This window comes from Agelaius phoeniceus, chromosome 25 (genome assembly GCF_051311805.1).
Source record: "Agelaius phoeniceus isolate bAgePho1 chromosome 25, bAgePho1.hap1, whole genome shotgun sequence".
Classification (NCBI taxonomy): Eukaryota; Metazoa; Chordata; class Aves; order Passeriformes; family Icteridae; genus Agelaius; species Agelaius phoeniceus.
This window is the reverse complement of record NC_135289.1, coordinates 4,054,266-4,080,531: the sequence shown is the minus strand read 5'-3', so window position 1 is coordinate 4,080,531 and position 26,266 is coordinate 4,054,266. Positions and strand designations below refer to the sequence as shown.

The following is a 26,266-nucleotide window of genomic DNA, read 5'->3' as shown; positions in this document are numbered from 1 at the left end:
TACACCAGCCTCACCCTGGCTGTTTTGGCAGGTAGGGCCTTGTCTGGGCTCCTGGGAGAGATAACTGCTGGAGTTCAGCATGGCCTGAGATGAGTTGTAGAGCCAAAAGGATGGGGCAGGTTTTGGGGGCTCTGTGTGCTGACAGTCCCTGTCCTGCTCTCTCCCTACAGATGCCACGGTGCCAAAGCCAACCCAGCTCATCCAAGGGCAGCTCCACGGCTCTGCCACAGTCCTGTGCCACTCTGGGGACACCCAAAGTGACCAGAAGAGGTTCTGGTGCAAAGTGGGCAGAAGCAGCTGCACTCCCATCGCCAGCTCTGATGGCTTTGTGAGCAGGAGGTACCAAGGACGCATCGTTATCACCCCCCAGGAGAGCTCTGGAGCTTTCAAAGTCCTGATCAGCGACTTAAAGGAGGAAGATTCGGGGCTGTATCTGTGTGGGACAAAAGGATTGAAGGGTCAGGACAGCCCACAGGAGGTGCTTCTGCAGGTGGCCGCAGGTAGGACAGGGCACGGGGGGCTCAGTGCTGGGTGAGGGGTGTGAAATTCTAACTCTGTGCCCTCCCTGCAGCCTCCACCCTTCCCAGGAGACCCAAACTCCTCAGTGGCACAGTCGGGGGCTCGCTGTCACTCTGTACAAATCCCAAACAGGACAGGACTGCTGGGAACGTGCCTGGAGCTGGTTCATTTTCCAGCATCACTCTCATTCCATGGCTATGACAATGGGAAGATGCCACCAGCTCACATCCCAGGCAGCACACCAAGACCTTAATGTTACAACTCACTTTAAAAGTTTTCTGACCAATCACACAAAGCAAAAGCACATTGACAGTATTTATATCTGTATAGTACATAATCTATACTGACAGTAGTTCTATCTAACCACTATAAGCACAGTTACCTTTGGTTAAACAATGCTTGCTTATTCCAAATACAATATTTGCTTGTAAGCCTTAAACCACAATGCACAGAGCTCCATTATTAAGCTTAGAACTCCCTAGATGTGATGTTATGTTATATATAGTGTATCTCACTAGATAAACTTTTCTGCAGCTTACGGAATTATTCCAGACAAGCATTAATACACAGACCATTGTTCTATTTGTCCTTACTTTTCTACTTCTCACATAATTTTTCTGCTGACCAATCTCATGGCTCCTGCTTAGCTCCAATCCCAGTTCTGCTGTCTCTGAGGCCTTTTGCAGCTTTCCCAAACCCCTCTGATTTTATGGATTCCCGCACATGGGGGGGCTCAGTGCTGGGTGAAGGACATGAAATTCTAACTCTGTGCCCTCTCCTGCAGCCTCCACCCTTCCCAGGAGACCCAAATTCCTCAGCGGCACCGTCGGGGGCTCAGTGTCCTTCCAGTGCCACCAGGACCCCCAGGGCACCCACGAGAGGAAATACCTGTGCAGGTGGAGGGCAGGGAGCTGCCAGGTGCTGCTGGACACCGAGGGGTTCGTGCTGGAGTCCCACCGAGGGCGGGCACAGATGTCCAGCAGCTCCACGGTGCTGCTGGGGCAGCTGAGGGAGGAGGATGCAGGCTGGTACTGGTGTGGGGCCAGGAGTGGGCACACTGAGCTCACAGCCCCCCTCAAGCTGCTCGTCCACAAGGGTAGGTGGCCTGGCCTGGGTGGTTCTCTGTGGCATTCATATTTTCTGGAAAAATCCTTTTGCCCAGGATTTTGCTCCTGGGAAGCTGAGAAGCATCAGAGAAAAAGGAAAACAATAATAATCTGATTTGCTTCTCCTGTGTTTTGCTCATGTGGAATGGGTTTGGAGATTGTTTCATTTTCATTGCATCAGTTTCATGCGAATTGTTCTGACTCTTTGGCCAATCAGGGCCAAGCTCTGTTGGACTCTGGAAAGAGTCAGGAGTTTTCAATATTATTTTTTTAACCTTCTGGAAGTATTCTTTCTGCATTCTTTAGTATAGCTTAGTTTAGTATTCTTTAATAAAATATAGTACCATAAAATAATAAATTAGCCTTGTGAGAACATGGAGTTGGATTCATCATTCCCTCCTGCCACAGGGCACCCCGCAAATCCAACAGTCCCCAAACCATTCTACATTTTCCTTTCATTATTAGCAAGCAGCTGGGGTGATGGTGAAGGTTTTCAGGGGTGGGAGAGCTGAGCTGAGCTTTCCAAAGAAATGGAATAGGTTTGGGTGATTTTATTGATTAGTTATGATGCAAACCCCCAGGATGTGACATTCTGGTCCTGGCAAGTGCAGCACAGGGAGGTGTTTGGCTCTGAAGAGAAGCTGAAGGTTATTTTGCAGTTTGAGAAACTGCAGAGGGTAAATAGACAGATCCATGGAACAGCTCCTCTGGCAAAGGCACAGCGAGGGGGGTTAAGGCAGGAATATTTGCCAGGTACCCAGGTGTTCATCAGTGCTTTTACAGCACTCCCAGGAGAACAGGAATGCCTGAGTCTGGTGGTTTTTCACATGAGATGCCAGGTGAAATGTGTAAATCTGTGGTAAATCTAACAAACACACTGCCCCTGCCAAAGGCTGGGTACTAAAGCCTCAAAATAAAAAATATAATAATAATAATAATTAAGTAATAAATAAATAACAAATAAATAATAAATAAATAATAAAATCATAATAAATAAAATTTTAAAAAGTCGTTAATAAAGCCTTTCTCTGTAGAAACCTGCTCCTCACGGGACCCAGGAACAGCCACTCCTGAGGGAGCCACAGCACCACGTCCTGCTGGCCACAGCACAGCCAGGCACAGCAGCAGGGCACAGGGGATGGGCACTGTCCCCAAGGACACCAGAATTGGCACTGTCACCTATGGCACCACCATGAACGCTGTCCCCAAGGACACCAGCATTGGCACTGTCACCTATGGCACCACCATGAACGCCGTCACCCATGGCACCTCCATGGGCACTGTCCCCAAGGACACCATGATGGGCACTGTCACCCATGACACCATGATGGGCACAGTCCCCAAGGACACCAAGACGGGCACTGTCCCCAAGGACACCTCCGTGGGCACTGTCCCCAAGGACACCAAGATGGGCACTGTCACCCAGGACACCATGATGGGCACTGTCACCCAGGACACCATGATGGGCACTGTCACCCAGGACACCTCCATGGGCATTGTCCCCAAGGACACCAAGATGGGCACTGTCACCCAGGACACCATGATGGGCACTGTCACCCAGGACACCTCCATGGGCACTGTCCCCGAGGACACCAGCATTGGCACTGTCCCCAAGGACACCCAGATGGGCACTGTCCCCAAGGACACCTCCATGGGCACTGTCCCCAAGGACACCAAGATGGGCACTGTCACCCAGGACACCTCCATGGGCACTGTCACCCATGGCACCATCTCCCTGCTGCCCACTGCCAGCCCTGGCACCTCTGCAGCCTCCCCAGGTGCCACCTTTCCGGAGAGGTGAGTCCACAGGCACATCCTTGGTGTTTTCCAGCCTGTCTGCCCCATCCCAGGGCCCTGTGGAGGTTGTGCACAGCTAAAACACCTCCAGGGACACCAGAAGGGAGAGGAGGCAGCAAGGCTGTTGTATTTGAGGGGTGCCCCATGGCAGGAGGGAATGATGAATGTTCTCCATGTTCTCACAAGGCTAATTTATTATTTGATGATCCTATATTATATTAAAGAATGCTACACTAAACTATACTAAAGAATACAGAAAGGATACAGACAGAAGGTTAAAAAGATAATAATGAAAACTCCTGACTCTTTCCAGAGTCCTGACACAGCTTGGCACTGATTGGCTAAAGAGTGAAAATAATTCACATGAAACCAATGAAACAATCACCTGTGGGTAAACAATCTCCAAACACATGAGCAAAACACAGGAGAAGCAAATGAGATAAGAATTTTTTCCCTTTTCTCTGAAGCTTCTCAGCTTCCCAGGAGCAAAATCCTGAGCAAAGGGATCTTTACAGAGAATGTGAATGCCACACGAGGCCACCTCATGTCCATGCACACTTTGAAGTTGTCTCTGACCCTGCTGGTGCTGGCTGCTGCCCTGGAGCAGATGCCAGAGTCAACAGCCGTGCTCCTGCCTGCCTCCCTGTGCCCAGGACACTGCCAGGACCTTGGGGACATTGCTGGGGTTTGAGCAATAGCCCTGGTGAATGTGGGGCTGCTGCACAGCGCTGGGCACCCTCCCGAGCCCTGCAGCAGCCAGGAGTGTTATAGCAGCAGGGTGACCCTTAGGGGATAATGTGCACTGACTCTGTGATTTCACAAGGTTGGAGAAATGCTTTATTAAACTATACTAAGACCTTAATAAAGCACTTATATTTATTCTATTCTATTCATAATATTATATATTAATGTTTATTAACCTCTTAGTATAGCTTAATAAAGAATTATATTATATTATATATATTCTATTATATATATTATATTATATTATATTATATTATATTATATTATATTATATTATATTATATTATATTATATTATATTATATTATATTATATTATATTATATTATATTAATGCTCCATTAATTTTTACTAAGAGCTTAATAAAGCATTCTGTTCTATTCTATTCTACTATACTAAAACTGTATAATATTAAAGAAAAACTCCTTTTAGACAGTCACAACACAGCTTTGACTTAATTGGTCAATCAATCTAAAGCAACTATCACCAGTGGCCAATTAAGAAATCACTCTTTGGCAAGCAATTTCTAAACACATTCCACGTATGCTAAACAACAGGAGTAGCAGATAGAGATAAGAAATATTTTCTTCTTTCTTTGAGCTTTCTCCCAGACTTTCACAGCTTCCCAGGAAAATCCTGGGAGAGGGAATTATGTCTCTCTCTGTTCAGAAAATGTGAATATCACACCAGGAGCCCATGGGCAGCTTGCTGTTGAACCAGGAGTGAGCTTTGGGCTTCAAGGTTCATGCAAAGGCTGGCAGGGCTTTGGGCAGGAATTATTCCCTGGTTGTTCTCCACACCAGTTCCTGTGTCTCACCCCAGTGCAGGCTGTTCCCAGAGGATTTCCCTCCTGTGAGCAGCTCCAACTTCTCCCCCAGCTGTGGCACCAGCCAGGCCTGCTGGAGGGATCCTGCAGCTGCTCCAGGAATTGCAGGGCCAGCCAGAACCCAGCTGGGCAAAGTCCCCAAATCCACTTCAGCACCAAGATGGGCACCTGGGATCCTCATCCAAGTACCAAGGTGGACACCAGGGATCTTCATCCACCCCATCCTCCCCATCCCCAGCTTCTCCCAAGCCACATCATCCTGGCAGAAAGAGGGAAAAGAGCTTCCAGAAGTGTGAGGGCTGTAACAAGCCACCACAAGGATGTACTGCTTGTGAATTCATATTGTGCTTGTGAATTTGTGTTGTGTAAACAGCTCATTTTCCCTTTGGAGGGGCTAATTCAGCTGGCAACACAAACCCTACAGAGCAGCTGTAGAAATCACTTCCTCATAAGCCAAACTCCAGATCAAATGATTGGGATCAACTCCAGATCAACTCTCCTTGACTCTGTTGACTTTGCTTTGATTCAGAGTTTACAGCTCCTTGGTACTCTTTAATATGAAAACAGCCTCCTGTATGAACCACAAAGGTGACTCCAGACCTAATTTAATCCTGGTGCTTCATCTTCCCAGCTCCTCAGGTGAACCTCAGCTACTCCCAGTCGTGTTATCAGCTCTGCTTCTGCTGATTTGCGTCACCATCATCATCCTCACCCTGGCCAAAATCAAGCTTCAAAAGCAGACAGGTAAATTAGTCAGGCAACTGATTTTTGGGGCTGCAGTGGATGTTTTGCAAGGGCTTTGCTTGTGATTTTCAAGGGCTGGAGTCTGACCTGTGGAACATTTCCATCTCCCAGACACGTGGCTGTCCTGCAGCCCCAGAACGTGACTGGACCTGCAAGCAAAGTCCTTGAGAAGTTGTTTGGTTTTGTTTGAAACGTGCTGAAAAACCAAGCAAATGAAAGAAATGGAGATCTGGGTTTTTGTGTGTGGAGGATTTGTGGCTCCGTGGGCGATGGAAATCCCTGGAGGGAGGGACCTGTGTGGTGCGAGTGGCTTCACCCTGGGCACCTTCCGGGGCCAAATCCAGCTCATTCCATGCCATGCTGAAAACACAGGCCCAAAAATTCCTTTCTAAGAACTGATTTGCAAAGTTAGGTGCATCTACCTCAATCCAGACCATGTTATACCCACAGGAATAAATTTAGGGACAGAGAATCTTCAGGGATGACAGCGGCGAGGGGAAACACGCAATTCACGAGAAGGAAACTGTGAAATAATGGTGAAATAATGGCCTAATAATGGCCTAATTTGGTGTCTGAGATGCTGGAATACTTCAAGAGGTGCTAGTGGGGTGTTCCCTGGAGTGCATCCCTGTGTTTTGTTTTACAGGGGGAGGAAGAAGCAGCACAGGGAGCCTGGAAGGGGCTTTGGCCCATGCTAGGCTGAGCCCTGGGAAGGAGGAAAGGATGGAGGAGAACCCAAGGCCAGGCAAGGAGCAGGAATTCAGGATGGGCTCTGGCAAATGTAGGTGGGTGCTTGCTGAAACTGGCACTGCAGGTGTCCTCTCCCTTGACAAAAGAGAATAAAGTGACATTTTAAGCAGGGGATTTGTGGCTTAGTGAGGAAAAGCAGGTTTGCAGTCCAGGAATCACAACCCACAGCCCAAGAATCACATTCTGCTGCCAAACTCCTGCCTTTACTCCTTCCCAAGAATCCTTAAGGCATGGATTTCATAAGACTTGGATTAAATCCTACAATAAATCAAGAATATGTATATATTTATTGTAGGGTAGATTATAATTTTTGATTGCAAGCAGTAAAGTTGTTATCTGACTTCCTGCCTCTTTCAGTAAATTCTGATTTCTTATCTCCTTCCTCAGCATTCTACAAAAGTAATTATTGTCCACAGTGTTGCAACCATGTCATTCTCTTTTGTTCTGTTGTGCAGGACAATCTCTGCTATCCTTGGAAATATCAGGATGACCAGCTTCTATGTAAGAGTCTCAGATTGTTGATCTTTCTTTTGAGAGAAAAGCTCCTGTAAAAATCATCTCAGAAAATATTTTAAAGTGTATCTAATCTGGAGGAATTCGTATCAGTAAAAAAGGACTCCACTGGAAAAAAATTAGTGGAATAGTGGCTCAGAAATTTGGTGATTTCATGTTCTCACTCCAATGCACTCTGAGCCAGCAGGGGTCTTCTGGTCCTAAATATAAATAATAGAAAGAAAAATTACACTTTCCCTAAAACCTTGAAAATCAACTAAACTATCAACATTCTGTGAAAAACCTCCTAAAGTGGAGAATAAAACCCAGAAATTATTTGTGCCTTTTCTACCCCAGTCTGGGTTGAGGTAAAGCCTGGGATAATTCTCCAAACCCAGCAGGAGGTTGATTCCAGAAGTCCCCTCTGACCTGGGTTTTTCCACCTTTTTGTTCTCAAAACTCTTTAAAATATAATTTTAAATACCAAGTTTGGCATAAACCCAGAAATACCTATGAAATTACTTCTACAAATACCAGAGAGAGGCAATGCCAGATCACAGCTTCTCTTCTGTTTCATTATTTTACAGTTACCCTATGGAGAAAAATTATTTTTCAAGGTGCCTGATGAAGACTTGAGCCAGAACCTTCTGTGAAAGCCCCTGGGTGCCTGAGCTGGGAATTTTCTCTGTGGAAAGCCAAGCCCCCAACACCTCCCCCTGCACTCCTCAGAACCCAAATCCCCTTTGCTGAGAGCTGAACCCCCACTCTGCCCAAATTGCTCCCTGGTTTGCAGAAGAGAGAATAAAATAATGCCCCTGAAACCAAGTGTTTGTGGGCTGTTTCTCTGAGGGAAAGGTAAAACTGGGGAGGGGTGAGGAAGGAAGGACCTTTGTGGCTTCAGGGTTGCTCTTATCAGAGAATCACAGAATTGGAAAGGCTCGGACTGCTCAAAAAATAAGAATTTTCTGTGGTTTTTTAAAAAATCCTGATCCATAGGAGTCGTTTTCCAACACATAAACCACGTCTCATTTCAGTTTCTCAGACACTCACATTCCCAAAATGACATTTTTCCTTCACCTCTCCTGGCTTCAGGGTTGCTCATATCAGAGAATCACAGAATTGGAAAGGATTAGGCTGCTCAAAAAATGAGGATTTTTCTGTGTTTGCTTTTAGAAATCCTGATCCATAGAGTAATTTTCCTACACATAAACCACGTCCCATTTCAGTTTCTCAGACACCCATGCTCCCAAAGTGATATTTTTCCTTTACCTCTCCTGGCTTCAGGGTGGCTCATATCAGAGAATCACAGAATTGGAAAGGATTAGGCTGCTCAAAAAATAAGGATTTTTGTGTTTGTTTTTTTTTAAATCCTGATCCATGGGGTCATTTTCCAACACATAAACCACATCTCATTTCAGTTTCTCAGACACCCACATTCCCAAAATGACATTTTTCCTTCGCCTCTCCTGGCTTCAGGGTTGCTCATATCAGAGAATCACAGAATTGGAAAGGATTAGGCTGCTCAAAAAATGAGGATTTTTCTGTGTTTGCTTTTAAAAATCCTGATCCATAGAGTAATTTTCCTACACATAAACCACGTCTCATTTCAGTTTCTCAGACACCCAAGTTCCCAAAGTGCTGATTTTCCTTCCCCTCTGCTGCAGGGATATCCACAGGTTCAGAAGCAGCTGAAATTCAGCCCAAGCACAGCCCAGCCCTGAGCAGCAGAGTTGGTTCCACGCTCAGATCAGGGCTCGTGCTGCAATCTGCACTCCCCAAATAAAAGCAATCCGAAGGTTGTTTGTTTTCTGGAGATGCCAAAATGCTTTGGAACCTGGGACTTGGCAGGGAAAAGCTTCCTCGTGTGCTAAAGCAAGGAAATACATTTCAAATATATTTGCATGAGGCAAGGGGTTGGTTTTACTGGAAACCTTGAGGGCGAAAAGGGGGGTTTGGTTTAAAAAAAAAACCATCTTCATTCACCTTGGATTAATTTTTGCTCCTTGAGATGCACCAGCAGGTTCCCATGTTTCTGCGGGGTTTTCCTCTGCTCAAGGCCACGCCACCTTCCTCTGCAAGGTGTTAAAAGCACATTTCCATCCCTCTGCAGGGTCCAGCAGGGAAGCTGATCCCTTGGGATCCGTGCCTGGGAGAATGGGAGCTCCAGGAGAGCAAACACAGCTGTGGCCACCATGGGCCAGCCAGCACAAGTGGTGGCCACGAGACCAAACAAGTCCTGCCAGCGTGACCTGGGGAGGGTTTTGAATGCCCAGGGAAGCAGCTCTGGTGGGAAGCTTGGAGAGGATCAGGGTTTGTTCCCATCCAGGAGAGGTGGTGGAGGCTGCTCTCTCTGTCCAAGATCCCCACCAAGCACAGAGACAGCCAAGAGCTCCTTCCTCACCCCAAGAAATCCTTCCTCACCCCAAGAGCTCCTTCCTCACCCCAAGAGCTCTTTCCTTGCCCCAAAAGATCCCTTCTCACCCCAAAAGATCCTTCCTCGCCCCAAAAGATCATTTCTCACCCCGAGAGCTCCTTCCTTACATGAAGAGCTCCTTCCTTACCCCAAGAGCTCCTTCCTCGCCCCAAGAGATCCTTCCTCACCCCAAGAGCAGCTTCCTCACCCCAAGAGCACCTTCCTCACCCCAAGAGCACCTTCCTCACCCCAAGAGTTCCTTCCTCACTCCAAAAGATCCTTCCTTGCCCCAAGACCTCCTTCCTCACCCCAAGAGCTCCTTCCTCACCCCAAGAGCTGCACATTCATAGTAAAAATGGAGCTCACCACCCTCAGCTAAACAAAAGGTATTTCCAAGGCTGGCTTTAGGATCTGATAAATCTGTTGAAGATCCCAGTTCTGGGTTGGGCTCTTGTCTCTCCCAGGCACTGCAGGAGCTGCCATCCTGTTCAAACACATCAGTTTTCATGAGTGGGTGAGAAAAGCTCCATGTGGCCCCCCAGTCAGAAGGAATTCCTGCTTTTGCATCATTGAAACGAGGCAGAGCAAGGAATCACAGCTGTCCTGGCTGCTCAGGTCCTGCCTGGGCAAAAGCTGGCACGGACGTGCCCAAAACTCTCCAGGGGCTTGACCCCACAGAGCCACCAAGCTCCTTCCCAAAGGAGGAGGAGGAGGAGGAGGAGCCCTGGAGCTTTCCTGGGAGTCCCCCAGCCCTGGGGTGGCTGTGACCAGAGGGGACAGCCTGGAGGGACAGCAGAGCTGGGCTGGGCATGGGCTGGGCATTGGCTGGGCATGAGCTGAGCTTTGGCTGGGGTTTGACTGGGCATGAGCTGAGCTTTGGCTGGGCATGGGCTGAGCTTTGGCTGGGCTTTGGTTGGGCATGAGCTGAGCTTTGGCTGGGATTTGACTGGGCATGAGCTGAGCTTTGGCTGAGCTTTGGTTGGGCATGGCTGGGCATGAGCTGAGCTTTGGCTGGGCTTTGACTGGGCATGAGCTGAGCTTTGGCTGAGCTTTGGCTGGGCTTTGGTTGGGCATGGCTGGGCATGAGCTGAGCTTTGGCTGGGCTTTGGTTGGGCTTTGACTGGGCATGGGCTGGGCAGTGGCCAGACATGGGCTGGGCATTGGTTGGGCATGGCTGGGCATGGGCTGAGCTTTGGCTGGGCATTGACTGCGCTTTGACTGGGCTCTGGCTGGGCAGTGTCTGGACAGTGTCTGGGCATTGGCTGGACAGTGTGTGGGCATTGGCTGGGCAGTGGCTGGGCATTGGCTGGGCAGTGTGTGGGCATTGGCTGGGCAGTGTCTGGGCATTGGCTGGGCATTGGCTGGGCATTGGCTGGGCTCTGGCTGGGCAGTGTCTGGGCTCTGGCTGGGCAGTGTCTGGGCATTGGCTGGGCTCTGGCTGGGCAGTGTCTGGGCTCTGGCTGGGCAGTGTCTGGGCATTGGCTGGGCATTGGCTGGGCTCTGGCGTCCAGCCCCAAGTGGGCAGAGCTCACCTGGCAGCGCTGCTGGATGTTGTTCCTTTAAGGCACAACAGGTGGAAAGGCAGGGCTGAAGGTGCAGGGAGTATTTAAAGCAGGCTGGCACTGCCACAGCCCCACGGGGACACAGGACACTCACAGAGCTCCCAGGGTCAGCCTGAGAGGGAAAGAGAGAAGTGCCAGGAGGAGCCTGGAGTGTAAGTAATGCTGCTTTGGCATCTTTGGGAATGCACAAGCTTTGGTAGGGCCGTGCTGGGATGGGGACGGAGAAGAACACGAGTCTTGAGTCACTTTTGAGGAGCCTTCCTCACACGGGAGGGAAGCAGCGATTTGGAGCCATTTCATGTTCAGAGCTCACTGGTGGGAGGCTGATTTCTTCTGGAAGAACCATAGGAACAGGCTTGTGGTTTCTTCTCTGCAGCAGATTTTTAATATTTACTTTCTGGGGAAAAAAAAAAAACCCCAACATAAATTATCATTACAATATTTGCATTAAGTTTTAACACAGGAAAGAAAAGTCAGTAATTATTAGTGTAATAATCTAAATTTTGCGACTCTGTCTGAGGTCATTACTGGCTTTTGAACCCCAACAGGCAGATTTTGAAATTTTAGAAGAGAATTGCTGCAGTTGTGTCCTAAAGGAACTGCTTTGGAAGCTCCCTGAGAAATTTGTACAGTTACAGAAGGATAAGTAGAACCTGAAGCTTAAATGAATGGACTGGATGTGGTGTCCTAAAAATGAAATCAGAGGAGCCTGGCAGAGCCCTGTCCCACTCAGTGAAGGTGTGGGTTCTACACACCTGAATCCCTACTCTGCAAAGGGAACATTCCTATAGACATAATACATTTCTGAATTACAAATAAACATCACCTAATTGCAGTTGTTAATGAATCCACAGTGGCACCATCCATCCCTCCAGACTGAGGTGAACCTGTGCTCTTGGGCCATGGGATGCTCCTGCTCCTTGCAGGCAGAGGAGAATTAAACTAAAAAAATTTAATAGTGCTGAAGTCGGTGTCACTTTCCAGCCCAAGACACAAATGAACCATGAAGGTCTGATCTGAAAAACAACAAGTGGGTGCATGGAGGATCTGAAAGGAACATAAAATCAGGTCTCAGGTTAGTGTAGAGTGGATCCAACAGCTGAAAGGAACATAAAATTGGGCCAGCAGCACAACCCCAGCTGGGAATGCAGTCCCTGCCATGAGAGCTCCCTGCTTATTCTATTCTATTCTATTCTATTCTATTCTATTCTATTCTATTCTATTCTATTCTATTCTATTCTATTCTATTCTATTCTATTCTATTCTATTCTATTCTATTCTATTCTATTCTAATTTCTTTTCTGAAATAAGTTGCTCATATGTTTAACTGACACAAACATTCTTAGTTCAGAGGGTCCCAAGCACTGCAGGCATTCCTAAAAACTCCTAATTTCTTGGTAAACCCTGATAATCTTCAGCAAGTTCTGCCCAGCTGTTTCTGCTCAGTGCATCACCAAACGAGCCCCTCTTATTTATTCTCTCAGTATCATAAAGGAGGCATCTGCTTGGAGCTGGAAAAGTTTCTTTTCTGCACATGTTTGGTCAGCTCGATCTTTTATCTGGAAGTAGATTGATCATTCTTCACCCCATGGAAATGGATTGGTGGATTGGTGGCTTTTCCCCATTCCACTGCAGCAAATAAAACCCATGGCAGGGCAAGATCAGAAATGACCTTGATGGGCAGTGGAAGATGTGAATAATCCAGGGTGAAATTTGTTGCTGTGCACTTTTTCAGGGCACAGAAGCCTCCAGCACCTCCTCACAGCACAACTCTCTCCACAACAATTTGTATCTGCACAGTTTACCCATGGGTCAAAAGGATTTGAGGGGCGAAATGTTACCTCTATATAAAATATATAGAATATATGCAATATATTACATCTCTGCTATTATTTCTCAACTATTTGAATAGCAGCAAACATTCCACAAAAAGCCAGAAGGGATCCCAGGCTGGAGTGACAAATGTCACAATTAAACCTTCATGTTTTGTCAATGCCATGGCATGGCCTTGACATTGGTCATTGTCAGGGGCAATAGTTAATATCTAATGGGCTGGACTGGGCTGATCCCTGGCAATCCCTGCAGCAGGAATTCAGCAGAATTTGGGAATTGGACTCTGGTGCTCCATACTCAGTGAGAGCAGCTGCAGGCTTAAGTTTGCACAGCTTGGGGGTCAGGTCCTGGTCTCTCCCAAATCATCATAAATCTGAAGATTCTCCCCAGGACTGACAGAATCCCAAAAGCACAACAGAAATATGGGGAAAGTGCTGTAATGGAGGAGATTTGGAAGAGCCAGCCTGGCCAGACAACACTGCTGCTGGAAACCTGGAGAATATAAAAATTTAGGCATAGAAGAGCACTGGAGAGGAAGGTGATGGTCCCAACCCACGTCCAGAGAAGTGTCCTGGAAATGACCATCAGCCAGTTTTAAGGGTGAAGACAGTAAAAACACATCTATAAAGAGGGACTGGCTGAAGGGCATCTGCCCTCCCCAGGGCTTTACACACAAAATGTGTAAAATGTCCTTGTCACCCAGTGGAGCTGCAGTGAGGCTTAGAGTCCAGCAGTAAATCAAAACAGATAAATAACAGTGTCAGTCCTTCTCAGGACTACATGAAGTCAACAACAACAACAACAAAATTAACTGTGCTGAGTTGGAAAGCAAGAGGAAAGGTCATTATGTTGTAATTTTTACATTTACATTTTAACAGCAGCTGAGAAAACAGGGCTGGGGACAGCTCAGAGCTGTAGGTGTTGGTGGTGCAAGAGCACAGGAACCCCTGGTTTGGGCGGGCACAGATCTTGGTAACCCTTCCAGACCTGACAGAACAACGTGGGCTGTACCCCAAAACCAGCTGAACTTTTAGAAGAAATCAGAATAAGAGATTATTTCAACTTTGCCCAGCTGGGCAGGGCTGAGCTGGGTCCTGCTTGCACCACAGGAGGTGGTGAGGTGACCATCAGGCAGAGGAGCTGCTGTCAGCCAGGAGCAAACATCAAGGTTCTCTTTGTGCCACCTTGTTTGCTTTGTGCAGAATTTGTTATGTTTGCCTTGCTGGCTACTTCTGGGATGTGTTTGAAAGAGAATTTTTCATGCTCAGTGAGTTAATTATTAGCCCTGGACAAGTGGCCATTGAGCAAGGAGAAATCACAATACAAGGAAGAGGCACAACAGAACACCTTTCATCTTAACAGGGAAATAAAAGCTTTTTTCTTCTGCCGGGAATTACCCTCAATAAAATTGTGTCACTCGATGCCCTGAAATCAAATTGCTCTGATTGTTTATAAGGGTTTTCCTTGGCACTTCTCATCAGCTCCTGTGGGTGGCTTCTATGAAGTTGGAACAGGCAAGTGGATCAAGAGGTGTGCTCAGGAAATCCATATAAAACCTGATTTTGGAGGTAAATCCCTACAGCTCACTCAATTCCTCAGCAGCTGAGGAAAGAATTAAAGAGTAGAGGTGAAAATATCATCCTTATTCTCTTTTGTGTGTCCTTGGAGAGAGCAGGGAAACAAAGAGTCACTAAAAACAGGCTCCAGCCAGGAATTCTGTGGCAGAGGGAATATTGGGGTGCTGGGATAAGATCCACAGGCAGTCCTGTTCCTGTGCAGCAACCCAGGCAAGAACAAGAATATTATTAACTCCCTTTTTCCCATCCAATTCCTCAACAGGAGCAATTAAAAACCAAATTTCTCTCTACTTCACATAGCCACAACCCTCAGATCCTCCAAGCACGAAGGTTATTGGATGATTAACGTTTTGCAAATGTGATTATTCAATGTCTTCCGCATTTTTTTTCCAGGGAATGCAAGAAAAATGACTTTGCTGGCGTTCCTCTTCCTGCTCACCTTGGTCCCAGCTGGGTCTGTAAGGAGCAGACACCTCCCCAAGGCAGCCAGTGAGTGTCACCTGCATGGGGCACAAGTTTTGGGGTGGCCAAGGACCAGGGCTGGCACTGGGAAGGGAGGAGGAAGGTCTGGGTGGTGCCTGCAACAGGCTTAAAAAGAGAAAAAGATCAAGTTAAAAAGAGAAAAGTGGATGTATTTCATGAAGGGCTTTCAGGTACATTGAGGGCAGATGAAGCCTACCACGAGGCTACACCCAAAATGGGCAATAGTCACAAGTTTCTTGAAACAGAGACCAAACAAAAAGTAAAAAAGATAAAAGTGGATGTATTTCATGAAGGGCCTTTGGGTACATTGAGGGCACACGAAGCCTCCTATGAGGCTACACCCAAAATGGATGATGGTCACAAGTTTCTTGAAACAGAGACCAAACAAAAAGTAAAAAATATAAAAGTGGATGTATTTCATGAAGGGCCAAAATCAATGATGGTCATGAGTTTCTTGAAACAGAGGCCAGAAAAAAGTTAAAAGGATAAAAGTGGATGTATTTAATGAAGGCCCTTCAGGTACATTGAGGGCAGATGAAGCCTACCACGAGGCTACACCCAAAAGAGACAATGTTTCTCAAAAACAGCTTTTTTAGTTTCTCGAAACAGAGGCCAAACAAAAAGTTAAAAGGATAAAAGTGAAGCTACTTCATGAAGGGGCTTCAGGTACATTGAGGGCAGATGAAACCTCTCACGAGGCTACACCCAAAATGGACAATGGTCACAAGTTTCTCAGAGTGAAATAGTTTTGGTCTGTTTGCACATTCTGCAATTCCAGCTTCAGGTAATGAAGGCAGATACCCCCAGCTTGCTCCCCAAAATTCACTTTTGTTTATATTTGGGGCCTGAGGCAGAGGGTGTCCTTGAGTTGCAGGCCCAGAGGGATTTTTGTCTGACCAAAATGTGAAAAGAGCTTCTGACATTCTAAATGCAGCTCAGAGTTCTACACCAGTGCAGAGCAGGACCTGAAAAATAAAAAAGTTAAAATCTGAAGGCATCATGGGGAGCACCTTTATCTCACAGGTGTCCCTCACTGCCATGGGAGCTCATGGGCACCCAGGGTGGCACACACAGACCTGGGGACACACTGAGCATGGACCTGGGGGCACACACAGCCCTGGGGACACACTGAGCATGGACCTGGGGGCACACACAGACCTGGGGACACACAAGGTAGCACACACAGCCCTGGGGCACACATGGTGGCACACACAGCCATGGGGGCACACAGGGTGGCACACAGAGCACTGGGGCACACAGGGCATTGCCCTGGGACACACATGGTGGCACACACAGCCCTGGTGGCACACACAGACCCGGGGGCACACAGGGCACAGCCCTGGTGGCACACAGGGTGGCACACACAGCCCTGGTGGCACACACAGACCCGGGGGCACACAGGGCACAGCCCTGGGGCACACATGGTGGCACACACAGCCCTGGTGGCACACAGGGCACAGCCCTGGGGCACACAGGGTGGCACACACAGCCCTGGGGCACACAGGGTGGCACACACAGCCCTGGGGCACACAGGGCACTGCCCTGGGGTACACATGGTGGCACAAGCAGCCCTGGGGCACACAGAGTGGCACACACAGCCCTGGGGGCACACAGGACACTGCCCTGGGGCACACAGGTGTCACACACAGCCCTGATGGCACACACGGCCCCGGGGCACACAGGGCACTGCCCTGGGGCACACAGGGTGTCACACACAGCCCTGGGGGCACACTGGGCATTGCCCTGAGGGCACACAGGGCACAGCCCCGGGGCACACAGGGTGTCACACACAGCCCTGGTGGCACACAGGACACTGCCCTGGGGCACACAGGGTAGCACACACAGCCCTGGGGGCACACAGGGCACTGATGTGGAGGCACGCACAGCCCTGGGGCACACAGGGCACTGCCCTGGGGCACACAGGGTGGCACACACAGCCCTGGGGGCACACAGGGTGGCACACACAGCCCCAGGGCACACAGGGTAGCACACACAGCCCTGGGACACACAGGGCACAGCCCTGGGGCGCACAGGGTGGCACACACAGCCCCGGTGGCACACAGGGCACAGACCCGGGGCACACAGGGTGGCACACACAGACCCGGGGCACACACAGACCTGGGGCACACAGGGCACAGACCCGGGGCACACAGGGTGGCACACACAGCCCCAGGGCACACAGGGTGGCACACACAGCCCCGGGGCACACAGGGTGGCACACACAGCCCCAGGGCACACAGGGCACTGACCCCAGCCTGTTCCCCGCAGTCTCCAGCCCCGTGTTCGGCCCCAGGGAGGTGCACGGCGTGCGCGGGGGCTCGGTCACCGTGAAATGCTTCTACCCCCCCACCCCGATGAACAAGCACGACAGGAAATACTGGTGCAGGCAGAAGGGCTCCAGCTGCTTCACCGTGGTGTCCTCTGACTTCGTGGCTGCTGCCTACCGGGGCAGGGTCACCCTCACTGACCACCCGCAGGAGGAACATTTCCTGATCAGCATCTCAGCGCTGGAGATGGGCGATGCCGGCACCTTCCAGTGCGGCCTGGGCACCAATGGCAGGGGGCTCTCCTTCAGAGTCACCCTCAGCGTGGCTGAAGGTGAGTACAGCCTTGGGGCTCCCGAAAAATACCGTTTTCTTGGGATTTTACCAATATTAGTACTACCTCAAATTACCATTTTCTTGGGATTTTACCAATTGGTAATTTTGCCCATATTGACTCCCTCAAATACCATTTTCTTGGGATTTTTACCAATATTAGTACTTCCTCAAATTACCATTTTCTTGGGATTTTTACCAATATTAGGACTACCTCAAATACTATTTTCTTTGAATTTTTTTCTTGGTATTTTACCAATATTAGGACTACCTCAAATACCATTTTCTTGGGATTTTACCAATTGCTAATTTACAAATTGGTAATTTTACCCATATTGACTCCCTCAAATACCATTTTCTTGGGATTTTTTACCAATATTAGTACTCCCTCAAATACCATTTTCTTGGGATTTTTTACCAATATTAGGACTCCCTCAAATACCATTTTCTTGGGATTTTTACCAATATTAGGACTCCCTCAAATACCATTTTTCTTGGGATTTTTACCAATATTAGTACTTCCTCAAATTACCATTTTCTTGGGATTTTTACCAACATTAGGACTCCCTCAAATACCATTTTCTTGGGATTTTTACCAATATTAGTACTTCCTCAAATTACCATTTTCTTGGGATTTTTACCAATATTAGGACTCCCTCAAATACCATTTTCTTGGGATTTTTACCAATATTAGGACTCCCTCAAATACCATTTTTCTTGGGATTTTTACCAATATTAGGACTCCCTCAAATACCATTTTCTTGGGATTTTACCAATATTAGGACTACCTCAAATACTATTTTCTTTGAATTTTTTTCTTGGTATTTTACCAATATTAGGACTCCCTCAAATACCATTTTCATGGTATTTTACCAATTGGTAATTTTACCAATATTAGGACTCCCTCAAAAACCATTTTCTTGGTATTTTACCAATATTTTACTCCCTACAATACCATTTTCTTTGAGTTTTTCCCCCTCTCCCTCTTAAAGAAGGCTTCACCTCTGGCCTGCCTGGTGTGTGGGAGCTGCAGGTGCTTTCAGGGAGGGCTCATTTCACCCCCTGAGTGTCTCTGTGCACAGCCCCACCTGTTCCTGAGGATGCTGAGCTCTTCTACGTGAAGCTGCGCAGCACCTGGACCGTGACCTGCGGCTTCGGGAAGGAGACGGCCGAGATGAGGAAATACCTGTGCAAGAAGGAGAAGGATGGCTGCAGGAACATTATCAACAGCTATCAGGACAAAGATGTCCCAGGGGGACTCCAGCTGACTTTTGAGAGCCCTCCAGGCTCGTTCCGTGTCACCATGACTCAGATGGACTGGGAAGATGCAGGCTTGTACTACTGTGGGGCCGGTGAATATGAGAAGGACAGCACAAAGAAGGAGCTGGACGTGTTTATCTACGACGGTGAGCTGTTCCCAGAGTGTTTTCCCCTTCCTCTCTCCTGCTTTTCAGAAGCATCAGCTGCAGTGTCACTTTATTTAGCAAGAACTTGGATTTCTCTTTGCTATTATCCTATTCTCTCATCTATATACTTATTTCTATCCCTTTAACCGCCTGTAACGCACTAAACCATCACTAAATGAAGCTTGTACCCAGACTTCACCTTCCCAGACGTGGATAGCTCCGTTCCCCAGCCCAAAACTCCAGCAGACAAGTTCCACCCCCCCAGTCTGAGGCAAGCAAGCTGTCTCTTCAAGCCCCCAGATCCTTAAATCTCAAACTGACAGATGTGGATGGTCCCTCTAGCAAAGGGAACAAAGCTTTGGAATATCTGTCCACAAAGCCAACAACACTCAGTGAATTTGGGAAAAAGCAAGGCCTGACTGACCCTTTAGGATGAATTCCCACCAGTGCCATCACAGTCTCCTGATGTTTGCACCCCTGAGCTTTGCCTGGCTCCCTTTGGCCATAGCAGCTTTGTTTGACCTGATAATGTTGATTTCCTTGGGAGGGTGCCCCATGGACACAAGTGAGACTCTTATAACTGCTCATTTCATTCTTACCAACAGACAAACATTTCCCTCACCTAAAGACCAACATAACTGCAAAAGTTGGAGGTTCAGCAAGCTTCGAGTGCCTCTATGACCCTCTGCTAAACTCCTCCTCGAGGTTCTGGTGCAAGCAGAAGGGCAGGCAATGTGGTAACACAATCATAGACAACAATGGGCGCGTGGAGGACTCCTACGAAGGAAGAGTGGCCATGTTCGAGAACCCCGAAAACAAAACCCTCACCATCATCCTGAACCAGCTGCAGGAGAAGGACAAAGGCACTTACTGGTGCATGTCAAATGAACTGAGGGAGCAGCAGTCATCCACAGAACTGACGGTTGTGCCGGGTAAGAGCTGTGCACTGGCAGTTCTCTGTACAGAACCACCCCAAGGGAGCAATCTGGCTTTTTGGGAAGGGATGTGAGCTCCAAGCCTGAACTCACCCCAGCAGCTTTAAAACTGAGACAGGAAGGTTCGGTTTTGTGGGAATGTGTTGGCAGAAAACTCTCATGAAATATTTCTTAAGCCTTACAAGAAGATGTTATAAATGAATTAGCCAATTTGATTAATAAGGAGAATTTATTCCATAATTAAAATACAATACAAAAAGGCCACAAGCAAAGATCAGATCAGTGCTGAACCAGGTTGGGTGAGACAGGGAGGGCATTCTGGCTCTTCTCCTCCCTACATCACCAAGAGACAGCTCTCACAAAGTCTTTTTATACATTTCTAAGCTTCAAGGGCTGCCAGGAAGGGTTTCTTGCTTTCTTATTGTTGATTTTATCCTTTTAGCATATTCATGTAGTTTTTCCTTTCTTGCTGAGAGTTTCCCAAACTGTTAGAGGAAAATCTCCTGCAATATACATTCTAGGAGACACATATTTATCTTATCGATGATGAATGCATATTGCTGGGGTTTGCTCAGACAAATAATCCTCTGGAATGAACATTTCTGGAGACAAATATTCAGGCTAGGATCTTGGTGCATATCACTGAAATCTCATCAGAGGGAATTTCCCAGAACCCTCCTTTGGTATGCCCGGATTTTCACCAGGTGAGATTAGTGTAGCCTCAGCACCAATTTATACACATCATCTAGTACAAAGACAACCATAAACAGCACCTTAAATGTTAATTTAGCAACACAAGGAGCACTTTCCTTCCAAGCTGGAAGGCAAAAAGGTTAAGAGGAGGCAGGAGAGAGGCCACTGCCCTGGGAGATGTGGCCACAGCCCCGCACTCTGTCCCAAGGGGCCAAGGCTGTCTCAAGGAACAAGGGTCCCGAGGCTGTCTCCTCCCAGGGGTTTTATTTAAAATATTATTTTTAAATAAATATTAATTTACCCCCAGCAGCATCACCACCTGCTGAGTGCCTCTCCCAGCCCTGAAAGCTCTCCCCCAGCCCCGATGTCCCGTTTGCCTTCACAGGAGAACCTGCACTGACGGGAAAGAAGGAAGTGGAGGCACAGGCGGACTCGCGGGTGAATTTAACCTGCTGCTACCCCTGCAAGTACTACTCCTACGAGAAGTACTGGTGCAGGTGGAACAGCACGGGCTGTGCCATGCTGCCAGAGCAGCAGCAGCAGCAGGGGCTGCCCCAGCCGGGGGACGGCTGTGAGCCGAACGCCAGGACGGTGGTGCTGAGCCTGGGCCCGGTGGCCGAGGAAGATGAAGGCTGGTACTGGTGCGGGCTGAAGCGCAACGGGGTCTTCGGGGAAACCATGGCCGTGGAGCTGCGGGTGAGCGCAGGTGAGCCCCGGGCAGGGCCGGCTGTCCCTGCTGCTGTCCCTGCTGCTGTCCCTGCTGCTGTCCCTGCTGCTGTCCCTGCTGCTGTCCCTGCTGCTCCCCGGGCCCAGCAGGGCTCCCCACCGCCGCTAGGCTGCAGCAGCTCAAAGCACAAGCGCGGGCACCTCGCAGCTCCCCGGCTCCGCACTCTGTGCCTTCAGGGTTTTTGTCTCTCTGTTTTGACTTCCCAGTCGTAAAAAACCTCTTTCAGTCCAAAACTCACCTCTTTTTACAGCAATTTTACTTTTAACCCCGTGCTGATTAATTGTTTCTATTACAATGGAATATTTTATTTTTAATAAAATAATATTATATTTATATAATATTATTTTATATATAATATGAAATAATAATAATTTGTATTATTGTTAATATAATATTTTATTATAATATAATAATATTATTATAATATTTTATTTTTGTTCTTAATAAATAATATTATATTATTATCTATAATTAGATATAATAATTACATTACTATATTTATTATATAATAATAATTTATCATAGAATTATTATAAAATCTATAATCATAATCATATAATTAATTATATAAGTTATTATAATTACATAATAATATAATTAATTATAATTATATATAATATATAATACATAAATTATATATTAATTATGATTATGTAACAATTACATAGTTAATTCTATTATAATTTATTATTAAATAATAATAATTGATATGATTTTACTATATTCTATAATATTTTAATATTTTATAGCAATTTTCTATTTATTATATATTTATTTAATTTTATATTTAAATATATAAGTATTATGTTATTACTTAATATTATTGTTGTTAATATTATTTAAAATATAATATATAATATTGTAATAATTTATAATAATTTTTTATTTATTTTATAATATATTATTTACTTTTATATTTAATTATATATAAGTATTATGTTATTTTAATCATTATTGCTATTATTTTATAATTATATACTATTATTATGTTTAATAATTGTATTTTATTTATTTTATAATATATTTATTTAGTTTAGGCAACATCTGGCACCTTTCAGGCAAAGAACTGATCAAGTTCAGAGATCTTGCTCCAGGGAACTTCTTATCTTAATAAACATGAAACCAGGAAGGAGCAGGAGAGGCTGACACCAACAGCAAGGGGTTTAGTCTCAGCTTTGGTGGAGTAGTTTGGAATTGAAATGCTTTTGGGGGAAGGAATATTGTTAGAAGCAGAGAAAGAACAGAGCCCTGGGTATCTGATATTTACCCATCCTAAGTGGGTGATGGCCAAAGTGAAAATAGGGTAAAACAGCCCCATTCCTTTGCTTTTGGTGGGCAAAGAGACAGGAATAAAAGCAAAGCAAGGATGTAAAATTTAATCTGGAAACATTAGATGCAGAACTTAGAAATGCAAAACTTTTTCAAAAGTTCATTGGCAGAGAGATCCTACTTGAGATTTTCGCAGTAAATTCTTTGGTGTGAGAGCATTTCAGGCCTTGAACCCCCCTTTTGAAGAGCCTCTCATGGAAAGCCAAACCCCCAACAGCAGCTCCATGTCCAAACACATCCCAGCGGTTTTTGTGTGCAGCTCTCCTGCTGCTGCTCTCTGACCCCTCTCCTTCCTTGGGACACACAGGGAGAGATGCCAAGCTCAGCCCAGAGTTCCTGGATGTTGATTCCAGCCACGATCCTGGAGCTGCTCCCCCAGGAGGAGCCCACAGTGACACTGAGGTGCGAAAAGGAGCTGCCCCAGAAAGGTTGGTTCTCTCCATCCCATGCCATTTATCATTTTTGTGGGGTTTATATGAACCCATTGTGTTTGTACACCCTGTGTGTGTTGTTTAGCAACACACACAAAAAAATCTTGTCCCCAAAGAACTTTGCTCTAAATGTCAGAGAAGATAAAAAGTGACAGCAAAGGGCAAGATGACTCACAATTAATCTCCAATTCAAGAAAATAGTATCAGAAGGAAATTATTAGAAATTCCAGGTACAAAGTACTTCTGTTGATATTAGAGAATTTTTCCTTCACGTATTTATAACCCAGCTGCTGATGTAGCTGTTTCAGCCTGACCTCAAGCCTATATTTTTATTTGGGTTTTATTCTGTGTGCTAGAATCCAGTTCATTGATTGAATTGCACCATGCTCACTCAGAATTACCATCCTACCCAAATTTAGCCTGCTGGATTTTCACATGCATCATTCTCAGTGACATCCCTCTCCCTCTGTTCCAGCTCTGATGAAAGCCATGGCTCCAACACTCTGGCCCTGGTGCTGGGCCCTCTTGCTGGCCTGATCCTGATTGTTGTGACAGCTTTTGCCATTGTCAAATACAGGCAGCTGAAGAGATCTGGTGAGTTCCTGCCTCTCTGGGCTCTCAAGAAACAGCAGCAGCATTGAGTTAAAGGTCCTGAGCTCATTTGAGTTAAATGGGCTGAGCTGCTCTCCTGGTACCACACCAGGATGGGCAGGAAGGTCTCTGCTCCTCCTGTGACCCATCCAGAGAGCTCCAACCTCCTGCTTTGATCCACCCAGAGAGCTCCAACCCCCTGCTCCTCATACTGACCCATCCAGAGAGCTCCAACCCCCTGCTCCTCACACTGACCCATCCAGAGAGCTCCAACCCCCTGCTCCTCACACTGACCCATCCAGAGAGCTCCAACTCCCTGCTCTGACCCATCCAGAGAGCTCCAACCCCCTGCTCCTCCTGTGACCCATCCAGAGAGCTCCAACCCCCTGCTTTGATCCATCCAGAGAGCTCCAACTCCCTGCTCTGACCCATCCAGAGAGCTCCAACCCCCTGCTCCTCACACTGACCCATCCAGAGAGCTCCAGCTCCCAGAGTGTCCAGGCTGAGGCAGAGCCCAGCCCTCTGTGGGCTTTGCCCATTGTGCCACAGCATCACCTGGCACACAGGGTTTGGCTCTTTATGTGCTCCCACCCACTCTGAGCGAGACCTGAGGGATTTTCCTCCTCTCTCCCACCAGACCTGGTGTCCGTGGGGAGCTACAGGACCAACATCAGCATGTCAGACTTTGAGAGCGTGAGGGACTTCAGTGCCAGCAACAGCGTGAAGGAGACCCACGAGACCCCCATGGGAGGGGATGGTGAGTGACCCCAGCCCAGCCCCGGGGTCAGGGGCAGCCCTTCCTTGCTGAAATACCCCACAAAAGCCACAGAAACACCTGCCAGCCTCTGTCCCCTCCCCAACACCTTCCTTTCTCTGCCTGCAGAGTTCATCACCACCACGGACACTCCGGACAATGCTGCCAACACAACAAAGGCAAAAAGGGTAAGGGGAGGTAGGAGAGAGGCCACAGGGAGATGTGGCCACAGCCCTGCACTCTGTCCCAAAGGGGCTGTCTCCCCCCAGGGGTTTTATTTATACCCAGGTGCTCTCCTTTTTACCCAGATCCAGCCCCTGTAGGTGGGGGGAGCTCACCCCTGTCCTCACTCCCTGTTTTAGCACAGACATCAACAGCAGCCACTTTGCTTCAAGAAATAAACCAAGGCAGCCCCAGGCAGTGTCAGGAAGGTTGGGTTTGTTACCAGAAATACAAATCACTGGGATGAGCAGATGGCTGGAAACCATCACATCCCACTTCTCAATGGCACGGGGAGGCAGGGAGGGCTCTGCCATTGCAAGGGCTGAGATTTGCTGTGATCTCTGCCTTTCCCCAATTTTCTGTGCCTCCCCTTGGGTAAGATCATGGTAAAAGCATTGGCCCCATTTGGCAGTGGCTGCAGGTGCCACATTCAAGCCTGTGCTTTTCAAAGCCCCTACCAACAGGAGAGGTGTGGGTGGTGTAAGTTCCTGGAGCTGAACTGGAGCAATCAAGGAAACTGTCAGGACACCAGTAAAGCCCAGGAGCTTTAGGACAAGGGGGCTGGATGCCAACAACCAGGGACAGGCTTGCCAAGGAATGCCAAACCTAAAAGCTTTTGGGGTTGATGCTCACATCAGCACCAGTGTGAGCCACTGGATTATCCCACTCCTGCAGTGTCCCCATGTTATCCTGGGATATCCACAAAGCGCTGCCCATGCCCATGCCCTGACTGTGTCCTCCTGTCCTTCCCAGAGCTCCAAGGAGGAAGCTGACCTCGCCTACTCCTCCTTCCTGGCCACCTCCAGCAGCATCGCCCAGGCCAGCTCCGGGGGACACAGCGCTGGCCTGGACGTGTCCCCACCCCAGGACCGGGTCTGAGGGGAGGTGGCAGCGCCTGGGACTGGCTCTGCCTTGAGGATCACAATGTCAGCAAACAGCACTGTTCATTTCTCCCACAATTTGCTATAGCTTGTCCTGTTTTTTTGCTTAAATTCAGCTTCGAGTGGTGATTTAGGAGGAGTGGTTTGATGGCAAGCGGGGCTGGAAGTGCAGGTCTGAGTGAGGAGGCTGGGCTGGGAAACAGCAGGAACTCATCCCACCAGCAGCCCCAAATCCTATACTGGGCTCTCAGAGGCCAGAAGGAGCATTGTGAAAAAAAAAAAAAAAAAAAGAAAAAAAAAATTCCCATTTTCTTTTAAAGGCAGCTGGGAAACCCTTTAGAACAGCGTCTGATGCTTTTGATTCCTCTGAGCTTTCCCGACCTGAGGGCAGCACCTGCAGGGCAGACACGTCTGGAGTGTTTGTGTGCACGAGCAATAAAGAATCCAGTGGCTTTCAGCAGACTGGGGAACTCAGCATCTGTGGGACATCACAGGAGGGCCCACTCAGAGAGGCACAAAAGGGTGGGAAAAGCTGAATATTCCACGGATAAAGCAGTGCAGGAAGAGGTGACAATGGCAGGCTGGGTTATCTGGCCAACGCTGAATTTCACTGAGGATAAACACAAATTATTCCTGAATTGTGGATTCTAGAATTTCACTGAGGATGAAACACAAATGATTCCTGAATTGTGGATTTTCATGCTGTGATGAGCAGGGCAGCATCTCCCTCCTGCTCACCAGCTCTCACATCCACATTGCACCTTCCTGCCTGCCCTCAAAGGGAGGTCAGGGCTCACCTGCCACATCCCCAGGGCTGCATCCCCTCAGCAGTGCCATGGGAAGGGGTTTGGGTCTT

At 47.6% G+C, this 26,266-nt stretch overlaps 1 protein-coding gene across 1 annotated transcript; it reads left to right on the top strand.

The window, feature by feature from the left end:
- The first annotated feature begins 14,762 nt into the window (after positions 1 to 14,762).
- PIGR (polymeric immunoglobulin receptor) lies at positions 14,763 to 25,408 on the top strand. Its single transcript, XM_054648932.2, has 10 exons — positions 14,763 to 14,850; positions 17,113 to 17,442; positions 18,524 to 18,847; positions 19,453 to 19,779; positions 20,861 to 21,181; positions 22,839 to 22,959; positions 23,438 to 23,556; positions 24,191 to 24,310; positions 24,437 to 24,495; positions 25,283 to 25,408. Exons 1-10 carry the CDS (start codon positions 14,769 to 14,771, stop codon positions 25,406 to 25,408), a joined length of 1,929 nt encoding a protein of 642 aa, XP_054504907.2. The 5' UTR covers positions 14,763 to 14,768.
- Positions 25,409 to 26,266: the final 858 nt, after the last annotated feature.

Coding starts and splice junctions, on each gene's coding strand:
- PIGR (XM_054648932.2), top strand. CDS start 14,769: ATGACTTTGCTGGCGTTCCTCTTCCTGCTCACCTTGGTCCCAGCTGGG. Junction 17,443..18,523: donor CACCCTCAGCGTGGCTGAAG/GTGAGTACAGCC, acceptor CTCTGTGCACAG/CCCCACCTGTTCCTGAGGAT. Junction 21,182..22,838: donor GGAGCTGCGGGTGAGCGCAG/GTGAGCCCCGGG, acceptor TGGGACACACAG/GGAGAGATGCCAAGCTCAGC.